Source organism: Ovis aries, chromosome 4, assembly GCF_016772045.2.
Source record: "Ovis aries strain OAR_USU_Benz2616 breed Rambouillet chromosome 4, ARS-UI_Ramb_v3.0, whole genome shotgun sequence".
NCBI lineage: Eukaryota > Metazoa > Chordata > Mammalia > Artiodactyla > Bovidae > Ovis > Ovis aries.
Window position 1 is genome coordinate 106,413,084 of NC_056057.1, and position 24,993 is coordinate 106,438,076.

Sequence of the window (24,993 nt, forward strand, 5' to 3'; positions counted from 1 at the left end):
TTCTGTTTTATTTGTTGTTACTGTTTTTTTCTTCTTGTTTTTGGAGGCTTGATCCTTTCTATTTTTCTCCAGAGTCACAGCTGTTTCGCTCATGTTGCCGAGTCCTGGGCGGACCCCGGAAACTCTTCAAATACAGTAATTTCATTTCATTACAAAGTTAAAATCAGGTTAGCTCGCCGATAGGGAGTGTTGATATATTGCTCCCGCCCGGAAGGAGGCTCCCGGAACTACGGCGTTAAGGGGGCGTGTTTCCCGCAACGCCGGCCGGCTGCGTTTTCACGATGCATTCAGAAGACTTTCCGGTTCTTCCTTCTCGCGAGCCTTCAGTCCCGGCAGCAGCCGGAAGTGATTCCCTGCCTGGAGGCTGTGCGGGCCAGAGCCTCAGGTGAGGGCGGGAGAAAGGGCGGAAGGCCAGAGTATTGCGTTAGGTGTGCGTACGGCTGTGCGCGTGTCGGGAGGAGTTGCTTTGTCGGCGTGTAGATCTCCTCTTCCCGCGCGGAGGAGTCTGTGGTTTCGTCTCATCTCCCAGGCCCTATACGTTGTTGATTGGGAGCGTCAGCCTTGAGCAAGTGCGCCCGCACATTTCAGCGGTGAGACGGCGAAGCCCAGGGATCGCCTTGTTCTTTGCAAAAGGGATTGAAGGCAGTAATTTTTGCGGCAGCACGTTCCAGATTGAAGCGCCATGATAACATTTTAGTATTTGCTGAGCTCTTTGTCTTAGGAGCTCTTTTAGAAGTATTGGGTGTAACAGTGAAGAAATGAGGCAGAAATCCCTGCCAGAAGGGAACTTGCGTTTAACGGAATTTGGGAGAACAGTGGAATAGAAATGGGGGTAGAATCAGAGAGAAGAGGCAGTTAAGGGGGACCAAAAAAAAAGAAAGGTGCGAGAGATTTTGGGGAGTGGGAGAGGATCCTTGTCTAATGTGCAGGGGCGTGATACGTTACGGTCTCAAGGTTGGTTGCGTAAAAGCCCTGAATGCCGTTAGGAATTTAGGACTTCAGTGAAACAGTGTTCTTGCTATAGGATATAATCTCTTTTTCTTCAGGAAAAGACTAAAGATTAGATTGGAAGAAGAGAGAGTAGAAGCTATGTTTCGAAGACCTGTAGTACAGGTAATCACTTCTCCATGTTAATGTTGAGATGTGTTATTATAAACCATAGCCATCACGTTTCTGTAGGGTTTTGCCTGCAGAGGCAGAAGCCCTTTGAACCCACCTGTCTTATTGTACTTAGTTGATATGAGGGTTGGGGACAGATTTTGGTGCTAGATGCAAGCTCAGCCGTGTCTGACTCTTTGCAACCCCCATAGACTGTAGCCCACGAGGCTTCTCTGCCCTTGGGCTTCTCCAGGCAAGAATACTGGAGTAGGTGGCCATTTCCTGCTCCAGGGGATCTTCCCGACCTAGGGATTGAACCCTCATCTCTGGCATCTTCTGCACCGGCATGCAGATTCTTTACCACTTGAATAAATAGTGTTTACTAAAGCAAAAACAAACAAAAACGTTTCTAATTTACTCACATATATGATGAGAGTAGTTCTTAAAACGTGTTACTTGCGTGTAGAGCAGTTAGCATTTAAAGTCCTTGATCTAAAGTCTATGAGAAAAAAAATAAATAAAGTCTATGAGAATTGTTTCAGCTTTTTTTTTTTTTTTAAATCAGGTGGTTTGTTTTCTGACCACCTACTTTTGTTGTCAGTCTGCCCCCCCCCCCCCCCCCCCCCACACCATCTCCCTGCTGTGGAGAGCAGGTCAAGTCTTAGAAACTCTGCAGATGAACTATGTTCCAAACTCCTCATTTCACCCAATCAAGCTCCTCACCTAATCTCTTCAGTCAGTCTAGCCAGCCTTGAGTCAGCCTAGACTGCTTTTCCTCGCTTACCTCATTTGGGCACCGAGTTGTATAGATTTTCCTTTATAACACCTCTCATAACTCCCATCTTGTTAAGGAAGAGTCATTTCCTCAATGGAGCCTGTTCAGGTCTCCTCCACTCTGCTGCAGAATTGGCACTATATTCTTGGATCCCTGTTTTAACTTATACGTACTTTTAAAATATATACCTTTTAGTGTGTTGAAACCTGGAAAAGTTACTCGTGTCTTAATACACAATTCTACAGTATTAAGGTAAATTTAACACCATATATAAAAGGGTTAAAAGTTTAGTTTCAAAAAATTATCCCAGTTAAATAATTCATTCCCTATTTTTGCTTCTCCGGTAGGTCTTGATTTTTGTGTGCCCCCCATGGGACAGATTATTATTCCATAAAACATGTGAGCTCTGGCTCATCTGAGCATCAGGTTAGTACATTTCTAGCATCACGACACAGGTACCAGTTAGCAGGTTGATTCTTTACTATGTGGTAACTCATAATTTTAATTTTTCTACCCACCTTCTGCCCCCAAGCATAGTGCTGGGATTCCATAGCCAAAAGTACCCCTGGAGTGGGTGGTGTTTCAATTGGTACCTGCTGTATGTTAACAGTGCCAGTTCTGGACACATGTTTCTCTGATATAATGGTTAGCTCTCTGAATCCAGTGATGTTCTCAGGAATATGTACTCAAATCTTGGCAGTAGCCCTTAAACAGGCAGCAAAGGGCAGTGGGAAAGCCAGCAGCCTTGGGGTTGGGGCCCTGAGTTCCAGCTGTGACTTGCCACTTCTCTCCTGTAGGATTTTGGGCAAGTTACTCACTCTGTCTCTGAACTTCATTTTTGTCATCTGTAAAGTGGTAGTAATTTTACATAGTTTATAGGTTTATTCTGAGTATTAATTGATAAGAGGCAAAGCACTTACCTAGTATTCACTAATGATGGACTACTATGGACTATAGCTTGCCAAGCTCCTCTGTCTATGGAATTTTCCAGACAAGATACTGGAGTGGGCTGCCATTGTGTTCTCCAGGGGATCTTCTCGACCCAGGAATTGAACCTTTGTCTCTTGCATTGGCAGGCAGTCTTTACCCCTGAGCTGTCTGGGAAGCCCTTTCAGTTAATGATGGCTTTGGTTATCACTGAGTGCTACTGTTACACGGCAGTGACTGTCTTTCTATGATAGACTTGATTCGAACAGTCTTATTTTTGTACTTAATCAAAGAACCATGTTTGTTTATCTTAGATTTTTTTCTTGGGGCTGTCAGAAGCACAGATTTTTCCAACACGTGTTGTTTACCGTTTTATGTGCAAGCACAGAAGCACCATGTCAGGAGGTTGCCACGGAAGCATCAGGAAAGACCTGTAAATGGACTCTGGTGTAGTCCCTCGAGCCTTCTTTGTGCCTGTGCGCTTCTGCAGGAGGCTGCCCCTAAGTGTTTGTGTGGTCCTCCTGGCCCTGTGGGGTTTTCCCAGTAAAGAATCTCCCTGCAGTGCAGGAGATGCAGGAGATGTGGGTTCAGTCCCTGGGTTGGAAAGATCCCCTGGAGGAGGGCATGGAAACTCACTCTAGTCTTCTTGCCTAGAGAATCCCATGGACAGAGGAGCCTGGCGGGCTCTAGTCCATACGTTTGCATAGAGTTGACATGACTGAAGCCACTGAGCATGCGTGCGTGCCTGGGACTGTGGTGGGTGCACCTCTCGTGTGGGCGTGTGCCTTAGGGGCTGCTGACTGGGTGGTGACCAGGTGTGAACTGGGTTTTTGTTTGCATTTGCCTTCCCCCCTGTACTAAAGCTATTTTACTCCTTTGTTCCACTTTAGGTACTTCGTCAGTTTGTAAGACATGAGTCTGAAGTAGCTAGCAGTTTGGTTCTCGAGAGATGTAAGTAGTAGCTGATTTCCGGTTTTTACAGCAATGTGCTCATGTTCTCAGATACATTGCAGAAGAGGTGCATTCATTGGGTTATACTCTGTTAACCACCATGCTTTCGGTTCATGTCTGCCTCTCTGTCCTTGGCTGCAGGGGCCTTCTGTAAACCTGGTCCTTCTTCCCTTATCATACACTTTTTACCCACTCTTATTGTCACTTTCCTGCCAAAGAAATTCCTTGGGTCCTTTTTGGTTACCTAAGACATCCAAGGCTGTGTGCTAGTTGGCTGAAGCAGTGAATGTGGTGAAAGGTGGTGGTTTCACAGAAATAGTCCCTGTATTTATAAAGATTTTCAGATCTCAATTTTGTTCCTTTAACCATACAAACAGTTTAAAAAAGTTTTTAAAAGGTATTTAAAAGATGAATTGATGCTTTTGAACTGTGGTGTTGGGAGAATACTCTTGAGAGTCCCTTGAACTGCAAGAAAATCCAACCAGTCCATTCTGAAGGAGATCAGTCCTGAATATTCATTGGAAGGACTGATGCTAAAGCCGAAACTCCAGTACTTTGGCCACCTGATGCGAAGAACTGACTCATTGGAAAAGACCCTGGTGCTGGGAAAGATTGGAGGCAGGAAGCAAAGGGGACAACAGAGGATTGAGCAAGCTCTGGGAGTTGATGATGGAGAGGGAAGCCTGGTGTGCTGCAGTCGTGGGGTTGCAAAGAGTTGGACACGACTGAGTGACTGAACTGACTGAACTGAAAAGAAGAATTTAGATAAAGAGCTTAATGCTTGTTTTGTGGGGTTCTAGGGATATTTTCTCCTTTCTTGTCAGTCCTCTTTTTTCCCTCCGAGCGTCTTTTTATTTGCTCCTCACACTTGTTTCCTGACCTTCTAGTGCTTGGGTTTTGCTTGATGCCGAGATTGAAGTTGAAGTAGTGATTGTAGCTGTTCCTCTTCTGGACATTTCTGTCAGTCTTATGTTATCTACGAATTGCTTTTCAGCTCTGAATCGCGTGCAGTTGCTTGGTCGAGTAGGTCAGGACCCTGTCATGAGACAGGTAGAAGGAAAAAACCCAGTCACGATATTTTCCCTAGCAACAAACGAGATGTGGCGATCAGGGGAAAACGAAACCTACCAAATGGGTGAGTATGAAAGACTGGGGTTTTAGGATTATAGTAATTAGACGTTATTTAGTGTGAATTGATACTTTAAGAATACTTTCGTAAAGGATCTCCCTTAACTCTTGTCCTGTCTCTTAGAAACCGTGGCGTGGCTTAGCTGGACACGATGTCCTTAGGCAGTTGTCTTTTGCATTTGTAACCACATTCCCTGTCCTTGTGATTCTCGTGACTTAGGTGATGTCAGTCAGAAGACAACATGGCATAGAATCTCAGTGTTCCGACCGGGCCTCAGAGATGTGGCGTATCAGTACGTGAAGAAGGGGTGAGTTGAAGGAGGGATCTTACAGGTTGAATGGTTTAAAAAACAAACAAACTAAGAACGTGTTTCCATGGACTCTGTAGCTCTTCTGTTTATAAAGTACCACTCATTACTTTGGGTTAGCTCAAGAGGTATTTATTCAGTGCTCAATACTGTATGCATAGTGTCATATGTGACTAGCTTAAAGGTTTTAACATGGTTTAGCCTTTTAAGAACTTAGGACAGTAGGACGTGAACTTGAACAGCACTGATGAGGCGAGAGAGAAGGCAGAGGGTGCCGTGTGCCTGTCACGGGCGCAGCAGTGCTCGTGGGGGCTCCCAGGCCGCCATGGCCAGCGACCCCGATGGCGGGTGTCTTGCCCTTGGCACCCCGTGGTGGCTTGACAGAGGGTCTGGGAGGTGGGGAGCCTGACGCAGTGAGGTATTCTGGTGATAATTCAGGGCAGTTAATTCATATTTGATAACTTTATATGAACTTAGCAATTCCTTTTTAAAATGTTTGGATTATGTATAAGAAGTGTCTTTTCCAAATCCTTCGAAGGACAAAAGTTTGTGTTTAACAGCAACTGTAGTCAGAGTTTAGAAATGTATTATAGAAATAAAACATTTCATGAAACATAAGTTTAGCAATAATGAAAATTTCTTTTTTTTCAATAATTGCATACCTTTTCTTCATATGAACTTCCATTGTGTGTGTGTATAGTATGTAAATACATATATCACACATAAAACACACCAGAGGACACTTCAAGGAAAAGGTATCCAGTTTCAGCTACTGGCTGATGAATCTGTGTGACTGTTCCCTTTGGCACCCAGTCATTTTACTGGTCTTACTTTCTGTATTGTGCAGTATCAGTGCTGTCAAATTCCGAAATTGGTGCCACTGTGGCCATTTTCTACCCTTTAAAGTCGACGTTACACTTGTCTCCTAGTTCATCCTTCTAGAGAGTGCAGAATAGCCTTAGTAATTAACTCTGGGTGAAATACTAAGCTGAAAACTTGTATTTTGAATTTTAATAATCTAAGGTCATTTGAGAGTAAGTTCATGAACCTCACTGCAGAAAGGAACTGAAAAATAAGTGAAAAAAAGCCAAACCCGTTAGATAATTCAGGGTCAAAGGGGATAGAAAAATCACATGTTGGAAATCAATCATAGAGATTTAAAGGATGCTCTTCATTTTCAGGGTCTTAAGGTTGCTTTTTTTTTTTTTGACTTCACATTTGGAACTTTTTTTTTAAACTTCATAAGGGCCATAGGCAGCTAAAGGATGAAAACATCCTTTTTTCCACAGGGTGGCAAGGCAGGTCCACGTGTACTTTCTGTTTCGGTACTCTTGTTCTTTGCCTGTGCCTCGTGGCTTGCAGGATCTCAGTTCCTGGATCAGGCAGTGAAGGCGCGGAGTCCTAACATCAGGAGACTGTTTTAGCACTCTTAATTCTGAGTTAAGAAGTGGTATGTGTGATTATCTATTTCATCCTTGAAGAGTATACGCATTACTCTCCTCTGACCTGACTCTCTGCTGTAAAGCATATTGAAATCTCCAGACTAAAACTGGTAAATTTTATTTGTATCAGGTCTCGAATTTATGTGGAAGGGAAAGTAGACTATGGTGAATATACGGATAAAAACAATGTGAGACGACAAGCAACAACAATTATAGCTGGTAAGGCTCTTGTGATAGTAGCTATTCTTTTTTATTTTCTTTGAATGCTTGGCTATGTTGTAGCCTTCAGTTCAGTTCAGTCGCTCAGTCGTGTCCGACTCTTTGCGACCCCATGAATCGCAGCACACCAGGCCTCCCTGTTCATCATCATCTCCCGGAGTTCACTCAGACTCACGTCCATCGAGTCCGTGATGCCATCCAGCCATCTCATCCTCGGTCATCCCCTTCTCCTCCTGCCCCCAATCCCTCCCAGGATCAGAGTCTTTTCCAGTGAGTCAACTCTTCTCATGAGGTGGCCAAAGTATTGGAGTTTCAACTTTAGTCTTACCTGAGGCTGTTAGTACTGATGCTTACGAGATTGTAAGGCACCTAACCAGGAGAATCCCGAGTGGAGTTTGTGGGCCTGCTCTAAGTTTCTAGATATATATCTCTTCTTTCAGAAAGTGATCTCTGTACTCACAGTGTTAGTTCACAAGTAACTTTAGAATTATCCATTGCACTGTTGATGCCTCTTTGAAGGATATGGCCTAAATGGAAAAGCATGTACCAAGAAGAGTTACACTAATACTGGCATCAGACATTTGTACAGCTTCATTCAGAGCCTGTTTGGTACTTAACGTGATGATTTTGTTTTAAACTCCTATTGTTCTCATTAAACAAAATACAAAACAACATAGAAAAATGGATGCACAGAGCTTAAAGGAGGTTAAGAAGATATCCTCTAGAGGAGAGTGTTCAAGCTTTTCTGAAAATTCTGCAAGAATTTTGAAACCAGTATATACCCCTTTGAACATGTTTAAGTTGACATTAAGAGTTTTTTTCAATATAAAATTATGTTGCTCTTAAAGGTATTAAGGGATCTAAATATCATAACAATTTGGTATCCATCATCATTAAAAAGATACAAGCTCTTCAACATTTGGAAAGTTTATAATTCCCTTTTCTCTGGACTTGTTTTTCAATCCCATTTTCTCCTTAGAAGTGTATCTTAATATAATATATAGTCAAAAATATTTTATTATTTTATTCTGTTAAATGTAACAAAAGTATATACATAAATAGAAATTTTAAAATATTTAAAAAAACTTTGCAATAGTGAGACTCTGAATGTTAGGTTTCTCCTTGAATAGGTTATCATTACAGTTGTTTTTAGAACATAATTGACTGAAACAGCTGTAATATGTAAATACAAAAGCTGTAACATTTTATTGAAAATGTGTCTTAATGAGATAGATGATGCATTTTTTGTCTTTTGGATTAATTGCTAAACTTGTTTTTTATGGATATAAAACTCAAGAAACTATTGTCTTCAGTAGATGAGGATGGAAGAGCTATTTATGAGCTTCCTGAGATATGCCAAAATTAGACATTTAAAAGTTAATTTTTTATTATGGAAAATGTCAAACATACACAAAAGGAGAGAGGAGTGAAAAACACAAACTCCCATCATGCAGCTTCAACAGTTATCAACAGATGGCAAATACTATTTCATCTATGCCCCAGCCTACTTTTCCCCCACCTGGATCATTTTGAGTGAATCTGAGACATTGTGTCATCCATAAATATTTCAGTAGGTGTCTCGGAAATGTATGGATTCCTCTTTATAGTGCTGTTATCAGAGCTAGTATTAAATAACTCATTATTAAATTTATCTTTTACTAGATGTCATAGTATTGAAATTTTTTTGATTGTTCTATGAACAGCAATCTATACATTTTATTACATGGTTTATATATATCAAGTCTCATTGAAAAAAAAATTTAGATTTGGGAGGCTAAAAGTCTGACAACTTAGGCCTCCTAACTGACAGATTTTCCTTTTTCTCTTTGCACTTGTTCCAGAGTTCATGTCTTAACTACTATGCCTTATTGATAAATTATAATTTGTTATAAGTAATAAGCATATATTTTCTTACTGCTTTCTTGAAAATATATTGACCTTGAGAACCAATATAGGTATCTTCCTCCCCTCATTATTAAACCTAAGAGAAGGTTCTTTCTGACCAGTTTGCTTTTGTATTTCTTGAGTGTCTTGAGTGAATCACTTCCTGCTTGCCTTGTTCTTCCTTGGCTCATTCTTACAGAGGTATCTTAACTGTTTAAAAAAATTATTTTTCAGACCTGTGTATGGTATAAAACTATGCCTGTGATTTTAGCAGTGGAAAATCAAGCTTTTTAATAAAATAGTTGACATATTTATAAAGCATTTAATACTTTCATCTTCCACTGTAAACCTATTGTGTGGGCAAATCTCAAATTTAAATTGTGTGAAGTTTTATAAACCAGGTTAAAGAGAAACATTTCAAATTATCTGCCATTTTCTTCTTGTCAGTATTATTCACCAGCATGGATGATTAAGCAATTAACATAGGTTTATGGCTAATAGTAAAATGAATAGGTCTTTAGTGCCATTAGTATGGAAGGGAATAGAGTATAATTTGGCTCATCTGTTTTATAGGCTATATTTTTTTTTCTCCTAGAAATCAGTGTAACTTAAAAATAACCACCAGCAGGTGGCAGTCTTGTCTTTTTACATAGTGATGTCAACTTGGATAATCTCTTCTGAAATAACCATTCTATACCAAAATACTCTAGTTTTAGAAGACTGTAGTCATGAACAAATACTCAGTTATTGTATAGTAACCGTTTTTGGGATAATTGTAAAGTTTTAAGAATGTCATTGTTTCAGTATTATGTAGAAGGTACTGCTGCTTTTCCTTTGCTTGTCCTAAACTAATTGTTTCTGGACAACCTTTTAGGAGCAATGTCTGATGTTTTTGGATAAAAATGTCCCTCTGAAATATTGATTACTAGAAAATTTCCCAGGACTAAATGTGTAAAACGCATTTTGTTTTGAAATTTAAAAGTACCGTTGTTCTGTATGAGTGTTCAGACTTAAAAAACACAAATAGATCTCTGTGTCCTGATGGGGCCATATTGAACCCCGTCCTTCCCTCTTCCTTCCAGCATGTGGTATGTGATGCCACGATCCTCTTCTGGGTTAGGATGTGCTCCTTAGTTTACTGGCTTCTATCTGAGTGTTGCAAGCATCGAAGTGTGTGACGAGCTCTTTTGTAGAAAGTTACTACTGAGAAGACCTTTGCTACCTTCAGGGAAGACAAGAAGTATTCCACCTTTTCTCACAAGGTCTGAATTACTGATAAACCATCAAAAGCCCAGCTTTTACCTCCATTATGCCTATCATAGATACCTGTTAAGAACATCAGTTAGTTCCGTTGCTCAGTCGTATTCGACTCTGCGGCCCCATGAACAGCAGCACACTGGGCTTTCCCGTCCATCACCGATTCCTGGAGCTTGCTCAAATGCGTGTCTATCGAGTTGGTGATGCCATCCAACCATCTCATCCTCTGTCGTCCCCTTCTCAGCAGGAACCTAGTATTTTGAGAATTTGTCTAAAGTTTTTTTGGTGACTAGCACTAAAATACGTATATGTGGTAGAAGGGAATGATTAAGTGTGGTGGAAAAAGAGTTCTGGAAATAACATTTCTGCTTTGGCTTCTTTACAGATAATATTATATTTCTGACTGACCAGATGAAAGAGAAGCCGTAGACTGGATGATCCTTCTCTGGCCGGTGTTTGGTACAGTCTCATTTCCAAATCATGCTAGTGTTTATAGTTTCTAAGGACAAGAATTAAAATCCTCTTCATTATAAAATGAGTGATAACATTTTTGTGACTATCACTCCCCTTCCCTTTTTTGTGTCATGAACTCTGGTAGCTCCTGCCTGTTAATGGTATTCACTGATTGTTTATTCTTTAGAGATGGTTTCTGTGTACAAACTTGTGAACTTTTAGGTTCATCCATGTTATGGCAAAGGGATGAATGTCCTTTGGGAAGGCCCCCCCTCCCCCGCCACCTTTTTTGTGCATACTTCTATTATAGCATTGAGTCAAGCACCACAGTGTTTTTGAGTATTGCTGTATGTTAGACATTTATCCCATGGTTGTAGATACTGATTTCCTTATCTGGTTTATAGACCAGAAGGCAAGGGCTATATCTTTGTATACTTGCCTGTTTAACCAGTGCTTTGCACAGAGTAGGCAATAAATGTTGACACGTGAATGATCCCAATAGGATAATAAGCTTTAGCCCAAAGTGAAGGGGTTTGCTGAGCAGCATTTAGTATCTAACCTAAATAGCTTCAAGACTAAGCTACCTCAATCCCGTCTTTTGTTTTTGGACAGTTTTACTAGTAGCATTTATGAAACAGTTTACCCGTGGTGAAGACCTAAAGTGCAACTGGGGATGAAGTTGTTCGTCTCCAGGAGGTGATCCAGGGGCTCTGGTTTCACTATTTTCTATCTTTCTAAGCGCCTCCTCTCTGTCTGTTTAGTCTCGTGCGGAGCTCTCCCTGTTTAGGGAGCCCCTAAGCCACCTCTGGCACTGCGTCCATAGGTTAGCGCCCCAGGTATGTGTCCCTTTAATTTTCCTACATGGCCTTCTGCTGTACATACTGTGTACCCTTGGGTACACACAGTCACTTTCGTTATAAGATTGTGAAAACCACAGAGCACTAATAATTTACTAGTAACGATTATATGAAATAAACTCAGTGATTTAAATGCGTCTTGCACTTTTTGAGGTTGGCATCAGCCCCTGCCGGGTGTGCGTGCTCATTCGCCGCTATGTTACAGAGGCTGGCTGCTGCTGGGCAGGTTGTCGGGTCACACGGTGCATCCCTGTTCTCAGGCTCCAGCTCTGCCTCTAGCCCAGCCTGGTTATTTGTGTCCCAGCCTGTGTGTCCTCTCCCCCTGCCTCTGAGTGTCATGCTCACTGTAGCTTACATCCTGCTGGACTTAAACAAGAACCACATTCGCACGTTATTTTCTGGGCCCTTGGCTGTTTTAAGGTATTCTCTGCACACTTCATCAGCTTTTTGTGCTCATACTACAGTTTGGCTAAGGAAAATTAGAGTTCCTTAGTTTATCCTTTTCATGCCAAGATATGGGAGAAAAGTACTGTTTCCTCATATCAACCATCTTTAAATTTAAATTTTTTTTTTCAGCCACCTTTTTCTTTTCTTTTTTCCTGTACTGGGACTATTAATCAACATGTTACATCTGCCCTCTTGATTCTCGCATTAAAACTATCTAGTGTTGTAGTACTCCTTGACCCCACATTCCTTAAAGCAAAATTGTAAAGTAGATAAAATTTGTCTTTCGGGCAACTTTTTATTCTTGTCCTCAGCAAAGCTACTTTTATGCCCCTTCAAAGTTATAAGAGGTCATGCATATAAGTATTCCTGTTTAAACTGGTTGATGAATCTGGGCTTTGGGAAAGGGACATGGTGAACAAAATAGTTTAATGGCCAAGTGATTCTGAGTCTGGGTGCAGGGGCCAGAGAGTGTGTCCTCCAGATCCTGTGAGCTGAGGGGCTCTTCTGCAGACTCCCACTGAAGTTCACTTGAGAGGCTCTGAGGTAGGCAGTGGGGCTTTCAGAATTAGGTGTTCAGGGCGGAGGCCTCAGCGTGCATGTGATGCTACAGATCTGGGGGTCCACAACCTGGGGGCCTGCGGGAGCATCAATTCTGCTCTCCCCTGCAGGCAGCCCCAGCTGCTGAGGAACCTCCTGAGGTTCCCAGGCTGGTCTCAGAGGAGACGGAGAATCCAGTAGCAGTCACAGGCCGTAGGGGTCTTCTAGTTTTGTGTCCTGCCTCTCCTTAATTTCATGGTCTTACAGTGTCAGGGACTGTACCTGTAGAAGACTGCTCTGTGACTTTGATTTTGGGATTGCATGTTAGTTTAATGATGAGTATGATATTTATCATTAAGTGTGGGAGAAGTGTGGGAGAACAGCACGTGTGGTTTGAAAATATATCCCGTATTTGGAAAAGAAGTAATTGATAATAGATGTATACCTCAAGTCTAGAAGGAGAAAAAACAAAACGTTCTGATGATCTCTGAATGGGAAGATTGTGTATGATTTGCTTTACACTTTTGTATATTCTTTTTTTTTTAAAGCATTGAGTATGTATTACTTTTATAATAAGAAATAAAGCTGTTTACATTTGGGGGAAAAAAAAAAAACTTTTCCATTATTTCCAAGCTAGGCTTTCTCATTCACGTTAAGCTAGTACCACCTCATGCTTAGACACGTCATCTTTTTTTTCTTTTCTTCTTGTATTCTCCTCTTTTTAAGTATATACAGCCTGGAAGGGTTGACTTTAAAGACTCTCACATATGAGATCCACTATTTGCTGTGAGGTGCAGTTCTCAGAGAGTCATCCTTTTCTTAAAAATCGCTGGGTGCTTACTTGTCCAAAGACATCCAGAATCATCAGAGACATTTTTCTGTGGCTGTTTTGGGGGTTACCTGTCATTGCCACCTGGGTTTCAGCCTACCCTTCGTAGCTCATTTAGGGGAAATTAATGGTAGTTTCTCATTGTTCCTAAAAGATAACGGGCAGTTCTTGAGGGCAGGGTTGTCTTTTACTCAGACTGCCCTTTTACCCCTGTCCAGCTCGTCCCAGTGCAGTGATGGTTTAGGGCCTTGTAAATGCCTGTTGTTCTGTCAGACTGCCCTGGGACGTTGACATGCAAATGAGGGCAGGATCACCTTACTTGTTTTGCTGTCAGGGTTTGCATTATATGCCCTGAAGATTGGTGGGAGTAACAGCAAGCAAATCATCATAGAAAACAACAGATCGTCACAAGGTCAGTGAGTTATAGAGAACTATCTTACAAGATAACAGTATTATATTAGTGGCTGCACACCAGGCCCTGAGCTAAGTACTTTTTACTATTGACTCATTTAACTATTACACTAAGAAGAAGGTCATATTATCCCCATTTTATAGGTGAGGAAACTTGAAATTGAGAGATTAAGACAAACGTCAAAGTAGTGCAGCTTGTAAGAGGCACATCTGGGGTTTGAACTTGGATAGGTGAGGTCTGCATTTTGCTTTCTGCCCACAGGCTCCTTAGGGGCTTCCCTGTAGCTTAGCTGGTAAAGAATCCGCCTGCAATGCAGGAGATCCCGGTTCGATTCCTGGGTCAGGAAGATCCCCTGGAGGAGGGATAGGCTACCCACTCCAGTATTCTTAGGCTTTCCTGGTGGCTCAGTCGGTAAAGAATCCACCTGCAGTGCGGAAGACCTGGGTTTGATCCCTGGGTTGGGAAGATTCCCCTGGAGGAGGGCATGGCAACCACTCTAGTATTCTTGCCTGGAGAATCCCACGGACAGAATGGACAGAGGAGCCTGGTGGGCTACAGTCCATGGGGTCACAAAGAGTCAGAAATGACAGTGATTAGGCCCACCGCAGCGTAGCCACCTTCCCATTCCTGTCGACCTTGAATAACCAGAACCCCACTGCTGACTTCTGCCTGGAGCCCCATGCAGGGTGCATCTGAATCACACCAGGATTTCGTACCTTCTAGGCTTTAGTTGGGGAAGAATTATGAGTGATGGGGAAATACCACCACCTCTTTAGTATTCTTTCTCATTTTCAGTTTAATGATTCCCACAGGAAAATAAATCACAGTTAATTTCCCTACCAGGTTATCTTTACATATTCCTCCTCTTTTTTATCAAGCAGTGTCTCTTTATTGGTTAAAGTAAGTTCAGGGTGTCTGCTCCTTTTATTGTTTCCTCCAGTTGTTTCCTTCCTGCTGAGTATTGAGATGGTCCAGAAGATTGTTCAAGAATTTGTCAGGCTCGCTTTTTAGAGAGTGAGACTTTTGGCCGGCACCAGCATCATTGACGTCCCCTCTCATTCTCTCTTTACTGTTCATCTATTAGCTCTCTGCCATGCTTCGAACCTCAGGGTCCTGCTTGTCCATATTGGTGTACATCTTGACGCTTTCTTTTTCTCCTCTACCTGTCACTTGGAAAAAAGGTGGTCTGTCATAATAGTTCACTGAAGGCTGTGCAGTCAGAGAGCCTGCATTTGAATCTCTGCTTTGGTCAGAGCAGCTGAGTGAACTCTGGTGAGTTTCCTAATGTTCCATGCCATGATTTTTGTTGTTTTGTTTTCCTATGAATAAACCAGGGGTAATAGTAGTCCTACTTTTATGGCCCTCCTGTGAAGAATGTAGTAAATAATATATGGAACTTACATAGCACATAGTAACTGCATCAAGTGCTCAGTACATACTGGACGTTATTACTGTTGTTGCGCTTATTTTAAATGAGGTGTATTTCTCTTCCAGTCACCACGTCCATCTCACTGAGTCTCTCGGGATCCTTAGAGGGCATTTCAGTTTATCGTCCTTTACCTTTTTGTGGTTGTATTGTCAACACCCGTGGATTACTGAGCACGTGTTCCACTGTGGTCATTCTTTTTTCTTGGTTTTGTTGTTGCTCTTCTATGGCTATTTCCCATTAAGCTGGGCATCTTTTTAAACTCAGAAGCCACGTGGGCACCTGTCATATGCCATGCATCCATGCAGCCGGGACGTAAGGCTGAATATAACAGGGCTCCTGCATTGAAGGAACTCGTGGTGTAGGATGGTGGGGGTTGGGTGGGGAAGACGAAAGCAGGAGGCTGTGTAGTCAAGTATGATACCCTAGTCACAGTAGAAACAGTCCTGCGAGACACAGAAGAGAATAGTTAGGTCAGAAAGCAGCATGAACAGAGGTCCTGAAACGTAAAGGTCTATGAAACATTCAAAGAGAAAACACAAAAAGTAGTTTGAGGCTAGACTGCGAAGGGCATTGAAAGCTTGCAGAGAACTTTGGCAGTAGGAGCCTTAGAAGGTTTCACAACAGGGACATCTCATCAGAATTATCCTTTAAGAACTGTGCAGACAGGGGAAGGGTTAGAGGGAGGAAAGCAGAGAGGTCATTAGGAAGCTACCGAATAAGCCTGGGAAGGGTTAGTAGAGTGGGGATGAGAGGTGACATGACGGCTGTATGGGATTCACATGGACTCATTCATCTGTGTGCCTACTGTGTGCCAGATCCTGTGCTAGGATGCAGAGAACACGTAACTCCTACCCAGGATCTAGTGGTGACAGAACGCGTGTGTTGGTGGTGAGAGAAGAGTCAGAAGAAAATTTTGAAGCTTCTGCTTGGGCAGCTGCTGAGATAGTGACATTTTTATTTGAGACTAAGGAACATGGGCACTGGGGCCTTGAAGATCCCCCTTCATGGATTACAGCCTTGCTGTGGCGAAGGGACCTGCATAACTCACTGAAGCTATGAGCCATGCTGTGTAGGGCCCTCCAGGATGGACAGATCATAGTGGAGAGCTCTGACAAAGTGCGGTCCACTGGAGGAGGGAATGGCTAGCCACTCCAGTATTTGTGTGAGAGCCCCATCAACAATATGAAAAGGAGAAGCATGCAACACTGGAAGATGAGGCCCCTAGATTGTCAGGTGTCCAGTATGCTACAGGGTGGGGGAGGGCAACAGAGGGTGAGATGGTTGGATGGCATCACTGATTCTATGGACGCGAGTTTGAGCAAGCTCCAGGAGATGGTGAAGGACGGGGGGAACCTCACGTGCCGCAGTTCACGGGGTCGCAAACAGTTGGGCATGACTTAGCTACTGAGCAGCAACAACAGTGAACGTGGATGTGGGAGCAGATTTGAGAAGATGGAGATACTGAGTTTAGTTTTGTTTAGTTGTAGACTTTCTAGCTTATATTTGGGAGGGTGAAGATTAATGAGTCTGGTGCTCAGAAGAGATGCTGAGGCAAGAGTGACATTTTTTTTCTTCCCTCCAGACACATTGCAAGCAGATTTTTGTGAGATAACCTTCAAATGTGGCCAGGATTCCAGCTTTCTGATGTGGAAAGCCATATTGTGGGAAAGATTTCTAGTTGTCTGCTTGTTTTTACGATATGGGGTTGGTTTTAATCAGGAATGGTATGATGACAGAGGCAGCTGTCTGTGAGAGAAGAGCTCCTTACTTGCAGTTCTCGAGTGGAGGGCATGGGCCACAGCGTGCTCACATGGGGAGGTGCCAGGGTAAGTCAGGAGGCAGCGGGAGCAAGGGGGAAGCGTGGGTGAGACAGGATAGGGGAGCCGAGCAAGTTTAGGGTTCGTCAGCTCAAATACATTTCAGTAGGCAGTGGTAATGGGTCAGTCCCTGGGTGTCGGGTACCTGGCCGTGGGGGAATTTCAGGCAGAGGAATAATGTGGTGAGGGCTGTGAGCTCAGGAGGCTGATGGGGGCTGTGAACTCAGGGCTGCTTGATGTGCATATCAAAGGCACGCTTGTGGGCAACTCCTCTACTATTTCTAGGAATCAGCTACACTTTGGGGGTGGGGTGGGGGCGGTGGCCGGGCCCCAAGATGTCAAAACATGGTAAAATACAGAAAATAAGACGCATTGTTTAAAAGAAGAAGCATGCATTTGCTGCCCAGTATCTGTTATTCCGTCTACATTTACGGAACCCATACTTTTGGGGGGTGACAGTATAAACAGCAAAAGTACTGCATTCCTATTCTCCTTTGCAGTTAAGAATTGCTGGGGGGTTGGGGGGTGCGTGTAAGCAGAAGTCATCTGTTGGCATTTCCAGGAAAGTTCCTTCAGTGACCTAAGTCTGCCGGGAGGCTCATCCTGTGTGCTTCTCTTCATTGTCGTCTGACTCTTTCTTGCCTAAAATGTGGCCGTGGTGGCTGAATCTCCAGTAGCCATCATAAAGCGTGAGATGGTCTTCGGGCTGTGGAAGAAAGAGGAAGCTGGGATCCGTGATGACCATGGAGCCACCATACCAGTCCCGGACAGTCTACTCTGGACTTCTTTTGGCGACACAAATAAATCTACCTTGTAGCCACTTGTTTGTGCTTTGCAGTTAAATCTAATCAACAAATTCACGCATTTGTAACCTTTTATCTCCATACACGTGATCAGCTCATTACTCTCACCTTTCTCCTGCATGACTCTCCACTGAGAGTAGAAGTGAAATCTTACTTCTGCTCACACAGTCCTCCAGACTTTTCGCTTAACGTCTTATTCTGAATTCGAGGAGGAGATTGGGACATAAGACCTACATAGAACCTTAACAGTGTTAAAAAGAGTGAATCTGAGCACCCTGTCAAATAAATACTGTGTAATTTTGCTTGAATCCCTAATGAGGACCCTTAGTTTAACAACTCCCTGTTAAATAAAGGAGCACTTAAGAACAGAAATACTACCCTCATACTTCCCCTGCCAGTATAGCAGACCAAGTAATCTGGAGTGAGATTTCCCAGAGGAAAAGTAACTGAATCCTGAGTTTACCATAGTTTTTATTGCATCATCGAATGTCTTAATTGAGGGTGCTATAAGAAAGTACTATAGACAAAGTGACATAAACAACGGACATTTATTTTGTCACCATTATGGAGGCAGGGAGTCCTAAGATCAGGGTGCCAGCATGGTTTCTTGTGAGGCTTGTGCCCCTGGCTTCGAGGTGGCCGCCATCTTACTGTGTGCTCACATGACCTCTTGTTTGTGAGTGCTGGTAAAGAGAGCTCTCATGAGGAACTAATCCTGTTGTATTGGCACAGTGAGGAAGGGGAAAGAAAAAAGTATTAAGATAGCAAAGAAAGTTGCAGATGCTGGGATTCCATAGAGTATATAAGGGAATCAATAGATGAGTAATTTGGAGTTGCTGGAAATAAGATCAGTATATGAAAGTCAATTGCAAACAACCAAGAAAATGTAATTTCAAAAAGATCCTATACACAAGAGCATCAGAAGATGGAAGGTGTCCTCAAGTATGTGGTCCCTTTGGAGGATGTTATAAAACTTTTGAAATGCATGAAAAGACAAACTGGTATGTTATGTTTATTGGAAGCATCAAAATGTAAAGATGTCAGTTCTCCCCTAGTTGATGTTTTACAGATCAAAAAATTCCCAGAAGTGTTCTGGGGGCAACTGGACAAGCTGATAGTAAAGATGTATTCTTGAGCAAAAGTCTGAGACCAGGCAGTATGCTCCTAAAGAGGAAGGGTGAGATGGGGGCTTGCTCTGCCAGTTGGCAAGACAGGTTTTTTTTATTTTTTAAGTAATAAATGAAGTATACTATGGGTGCAGAAATAAGCAAATAGAACAGTGGTATAGAATAGAGAACTCAGAAACAGGCCATGCATATATGGAAATGATAGGGTGAAAGTGGCATTATAGATCACTAGATTAAGTATAGATTATTCAATAAATGTTGCTAGGAAAATTTATTATCCATATAGGAAAAAAATGAAATCGAATCTCTACATCTTATACAAAAGTCAATTTTTGGGTTATTTAAAAAGTGAAAGGCAAAACAAAATTTTAGAAGAAAGTACAGGACAATGGCTAGGTTTTTTAAAATAAAATCTTGAACATAGAAACAAGCAATAAATTTATCTTAAAAATAACCTTTTTAAACCAGAAATCACCACAAAGAAAGCAAAAGGACAAGTCACAAACTGGCAGAGAAGATATTTGAAATGATACACCTGAAATAGTCTGGAATATAGAAAGGCCTAGAGAGCAAAAAATAGCTGGAATATATGAAAAACACAAAGCAAGGAAATGAGAGCTTAGTAAGAAAAATGGTCAAAGACAGAAGCACTTAACAGGAAATATAAATTATCCACTAATGTATGAAAAACTGGTCAATCTCGTTAATAATCCAGGAAATGCAAAACCAGAAACTTCAATAAACTCTGATTTTAAGACCTCCGTGCTAGCAAGTTTCAGCACATTTGATAGAACAGAGTGTGAAGGAGGAGGTTGTAGACCGTGGAAACTAGCGGGGGGATTAAATTGGCACCTTTTGAGGCAGATAACTTGCATTTGAGAAAACATTTTGACATTAACTTGTAATGTTGACATTTCACCTAGTTATTCTACCTTTAAGATAGACTCTATAGACCAGTCTTGACCGTGTAGACTAAGAAACAAGTCCAGAGGTGCTCATAGCAACAATACGTAATAGTGCAAAACTGGAAACAATCCAAGGTTCGTCCACATAGAATGGGTAAATAAATGCCCACACAGTGGATTATCATACAGCTGGGTAGATACAGTTATATCGTGACAAGAATAACTTTATAAACATATACTGCATTAATATCAGGTTGCAGGGGATATTTGTATAGCATGTTATTTTTATACAGGTTAAAACCAAGCAAGTATACAATATTTTTAATAGATAGGGACCTATATAATAAAACTATTCAGAAAGGGAAGGAGTGATAAATACAGAATTCAAGGTGAGTTTCCACAGGAAACGGGCAAGGCACAGGGGTAGGACAGAAGCAGCGCACACACACGTGCCGCGGTACACTTTGTGGATACCTAAGTTGGATGGTGGGATTATGGGTACTTACTTTGTTTGCTTTATAGCTTACCTATATATGTTACATGTATTTTTATATGTATTAAATATCACAGTAAACATAGCAGTTTTCATAAAAATATCCCAAGTATGGTTAGTGTATAGGGCAGTGACCCTGTTAATAGCTAATGTTTAAAAAACACCCCTATGGATTTCCCTGGCCATTCAGTGGTTAAGACTGTGTTTCCAATGCATGGGGCCTGAGTTAAATCCCTGGTTGGAGAACTACGATCCCACATGCCATGTGGTGTGGCCAAAAAAAAAAAAAAATTTTTTTTCTTTTTTTAAAAAAAGCTTGCATTTTACATTTTTATACTCACTGTCTTATTTAATTACTGTAACAATTTTATGAAATAGGTACTAGTATGCCTGTTTTATAGATGAGTGCATTGAAGTTTAAGAAGATTCATTTGCTTCAGATAATATAACTAATGAGCAGAGCAGTGGCACTCAGATTTCAGATCTAGGCCTGATTCCAGAACCCAGGTCCTTAAACGATTCATTCATATTGACTGTCTGCTCCCTCCTCACCTTTCCAACCTGAGGATCAGAGAGATCAGGAAGTTTGCCAGATGCCACCCACACAATTAGCTTAAAGCATTTCTATGGCAAGGGTGCAGGTGGCGTAGGTTGCTGTCTTCGGGGATTTTTCCAATTTATCAGATCACCAATTGATAAAATGTGTTATACAGATAAATGAGGAATGTTAAAGGCAGAGAATGGGACCCAGATGTTTCTCACTGAAACACCTGTTGGTTTAAGGTACATCCCATAATTTGGGAGTTTATAGGGATCATTAGGAACCAGAGCAGATGAAGCAGTGTGAAATAAAAGAAAGGGGCTCTAAGATCTTGTCCCTGACTAACATTACTGCTCCAGGCCCTATTTTTTTTCCTTATATTTATTGAGGTGTCACCAATAGGTGGTTTTTGCGATCTTTAGTTAAGGCAGTGGATTCTGAAGCCCTGCCTGGGTCAGAATCCTTGCTGTGCTGCCTACTAGCTCTATGAGAATCTCTGAGCCTTAGTTTTATCCTCTTTAAAAATGAGGACAATAATAGAACTTACCTCATGTCTTGAAAATTAAATGACTTACTCCAGTTACCTTAAAACAGTTTGTAGAGTATAATTAAGTGCTATGTATATTTATTATTTTACAAGTGCATGGTTAGTTGCTCAGTCGTGCCCAGCTCTTTGAGACCGTTTGGACTGTAGCCTACCAGGCTCCTCTGTCCGTGGGATTTTCCAGGCGAGAATACTGAAGTGAGTTGCTATTTCCTCCAAGGGATCTTCCTGACCCAGGGATCGAACCCACGTCTCCTGCATTGCAGGCAAATTCTTTACCCACTGAGCCATTGAGGAAGCCCACTATTATTTGATATGTATTATATATTGGTCTGTGGATATATTGGCAAATAAATCATCACCACCATTATCGCTTCTATTTTTGAGGTGCATGGAATTCCCTTTTCTTTACCTTGCCTGCCAGGTGAAACTCCCATTTGTTTTAAGAGATGTATCTCAAATGTCATCTCTTCTTTCAAGCCTGTGACTATTCCAGGGAAAATTTGTTCCCTTGTCTGTGCAAACATGTATATTTTGTATCTATCTCTTACAGCATTGGTCATATCTTTTTTTTTTTTTTAATCTTTCTCAATAGCAGTCTTTTTTTTTTTTTTGTAAAATTTTTATTTTTACTTTATTTTACTTTACAATACTGTATTGGTTTTGCCATACATTGACATGAATCCACCACAGGTGTACATGCGTTCCCAAACATGAACCCCCCTCCCACCTCCCTCCCCATAACATCTCTCTGGATCATCCCCGTGCACCAGCCCCAAGCATCCTGTATCCTGCATCGGACATAGACTGGCGATTCGTTTCTTACATGATAGTATACATGTTTCAATGCCATTCTCCCACGTCATCCCACCCTCTCCCTCTCCCTCAGAGTCCAAAAGTCCGTTCTATACATCTGTGTCTCTTTTGCTGTCTCGCATACAGGGTCATCATTGCCATCTTTCTAAATTCCATATATATGTGTGGTCATATCATTACATCATTTTTCTTGTAGATATGTCTCTCTTGCTTACTAGTCCATGAATTCCTGTACCTAGTACACTGCCTGTCACATTAGTAGATTCTCAAGAAATGTTAGATGAGTGAATGGCAATACAGAAATAAGATTTAACTTTGAGTTCATCTATTTTCCATTATTTTTCCTGAAATCCAACAGAATGAATCCAGTACTAGAAAATGAATCTAAAGCTTCAGATGAAAACAGTAATCAAACTTGTGGGAAATTTATTTATTCAATATGTATTTATTGAAGTTCTGCTGTATTCCCAGGACTGAGCTTAGGGCCTGAGTGTTCAATGAGTAAAACTTCAAAAGGGGGCATTATTAATAGTTACTTGGAGTGACAGTTACATAACCATGATTGCCCTAGACGAGTGGGATATACGATCACTCTTATTACAGGAAATTTATACTGTAAAGAGGAAGGTTGTCCAGAAATAACCCTTGGAGTTCAATCTAGGTTGCTTGGACGACTCATTATCTGGGCAGAGAGAGTCTCTTGCACTTACATGAAGCACTTATGTATTTCACATAAGCTCAGTTCCCTCAGAATTGATGATTTTCTCCTTCTGACACTGGGAACTAACATCAAGGTCCTCAGGTGTTGGTCTGGTGGCCTTCCTGACCACTGTAGTAGCTGGCTTCCTAAATCCAGATTTTTCTGACATTAAGCAGACTGCTTATTTTCCTAGTGGTGATTGCTTTCACACTTTGATTGCAAGAAGTGAGACCAACAGAGAGCATGAGGTATCTCTCTGGCATACATATGTCCACTGCTGACCTAGCAGTGCCCAGATCCCTGGGTGTAGTCCGAGGAGAATGAGGAGGAGCCAGGCTTTCATTTCTGTTGTTACCTAGAAGGTTCTTCTTACTCCAGTAAAGCCTGTTTCTTAACTCAGACCATGTGGTATTAGACAGTTTATTTTGAATTCTGTTGAATGCAGAAGGTTATTTAGAAGAGGTTCTCAGTATAATGCACAATGTTGTCAGGAAGCATTTAACAGGAGGCTTCCTGTGTGCTGTGTTGGATCTGTCATGAATCCTCTGTCCCTTATTAATTCCTGAATATTCAGGAATTAAGAGGAGTTGGCAAACCGCTCCCAGGGCTGAGGAATGCATGCATTTCCTTTGTTAGTTTTTCCATACGGTGATAAGTAACTATTTACGATCCTCTTCCTTTTTATGAACCATACAGTAAAAGTGGTTATTTACAACCCTCTCTCTTTGATATGGATTGCCTTATGATAATTTGTAAGTCTGGACATTTGATTTTTATCTTTGCTGAAAATAGCTACCTTGTAAGACAGTACATATACCCACACTATGTTGAATAAAATACCTTTGCTCCATCAGAGCTTGGGTCCCCGTGTCTGTCTGTCTTTCTTTCTCTCTCTCTCTCTCTCTCTCTCCAGCTAATTCTCTGGAGTGTAGAAACCCGTCGTGCTCACTCTCCTGCCCAGGCTTCTAAGACCCTTTCGAGAAGGTGCACTGTGCCTTCACTCCCTCGAGAGGGCGCCCGGTGCCTTCTTGAGTGACTCAAGCTCTGTGTCAAGAGCTTTATTGGTTTTCTGCGTAAAACAAGGAATATCAGCCTCTTTCTCTATCTCTTTTACTTTCTTATTGTCGACTCCAGACCACAAGGTTCTGGTCCATTAAAGGACCTCAACGTATGAGGAGTTTATGGTTTGTGTAGTTGTACTGGGAAACCAGGGAAGTGTTTTAAGTAGTGGAGTGGAATGATCTAATTTACATGTTCAGAGGATCATTCTTGTGGCTGTGTGGAGAATATATTATGGGGGAAAAGGTTAGAAGTAGAGAAATGAGTTAAGAGGCCATGAAGCAGTTTAGAGGAGAGATCGTGGAAGTCTGCACCAGGATAGGGGCAGTGGAAATGGAAAATTATCTGTGTTATTCATGTTAGCCACATTCAGAATGTATTTATGCATATAAGGTTTGAAGGTGGGCCTTCAGGATCCTAATTAAGTGCTCGATTAGATTTATTAACTAGATTACAAGATGGTGGAGGAGAAGGATGTGTGGTCATCTTCTCCTGTGAGAACTCCAAAATTAGAACTTGCTGTTGAACAACCATCAATAGGAGAATGTTGTATCCCACCAAAAAAAGATACCCCATGTTCAAGGGCAAAGGAGAAGCCCCAGCAAGACTGTAGGGACAAAATCATGTTTAGAATCAAACTCCATACTCGCCAAAGATACTTGGAGGGCTCCAACAAAGCCTTGTGCACACTGGGAAACCCCACAGAGACTGAGCCAGACCTGCCTTTTGAGTGTTTGAGTGTGTCCTGTGGGGGTGAAGGTCAGCAATGACCTGCTGCTGGGGCAGGGGCTCTGGGTGCAGGAGACCTGGGTATGGCATAAGCCCTCTTGGAGGAAGTCACCATTAACCCCACCATAGAGCCACCAGAACTTACACAGGACTGGGAAAACAGTCTCTGGGAGGGCACAAACAGAACGTTGTATGCACTAGAACCCAGGAGAAAGGATCAGTGACCCCGCAAGAGACTGACCCAGACTTGCCTGTGAATGTCTAGGAGTCTCTGGTGGAGGCGTGGTGCAGGGTTGGGGCCACTGAGTGTGTCAGTGAGTGCACAGGTCCTTTTGAAGGAGGTCGCCATTTTCTTCATTACTTCCACCATAGCTTGGCCCCAGGTAAATAGCAGGGAGGGAACACAGCCTTACCCATCAACAGAAAATTGGACTAAAGATTTACTGAGCATGGCCCCGCCCATCAGAACAAGACCCAGTTTCCCCCTCAGTCAGTCTCTCCCATCA

The 24,993-nt window shown here is 42.0% G+C and overlaps 1 protein-coding gene across 5 annotated transcripts in view; it reads left to right on the forward strand.

The window, feature by feature from the left end:
* Positions 1-347: 347 nt before the first annotated feature.
* SSBP1 (single stranded DNA binding protein 1) overlaps positions 348-24,993 on the forward strand; it is a 34,638-nt gene continuing 9,992 nt past the window's right edge. The window contains exons 1-8 of one of the 5 annotated variants that reach the window (XM_060415167.1): positions 348-385; positions 1,047-1,113; positions 3,691-3,751; positions 4,746-4,886; positions 5,100-5,187; positions 6,760-6,848; positions 10,375-10,448; positions 17,333-23,552. In XM_060415167.1, coding sequence (XP_060271150.1) covers positions 1,090-1,113; positions 3,691-3,751; positions 4,746-4,886; positions 5,100-5,187; positions 6,760-6,848; positions 10,375-10,418 — 447 coding nt within the window. In that variant the 5' untranslated portion in view covers positions 348-385; positions 1,047-1,089 and the 3' untranslated portion in view covers positions 10,419-10,448; positions 17,333-23,552. Of the gene's footprint in view, positions 591-1,046; positions 1,114-3,690; positions 3,752-4,745; positions 4,887-5,099; positions 5,188-6,759; positions 6,849-10,374; positions 12,898-17,332; positions 23,553-24,993 lie in introns of those variants that run through there. The other 4 variants (XM_060415168.1, XM_004008117.6, XM_042248936.2 and 1 more) reach the window with 4 other exon arrangements.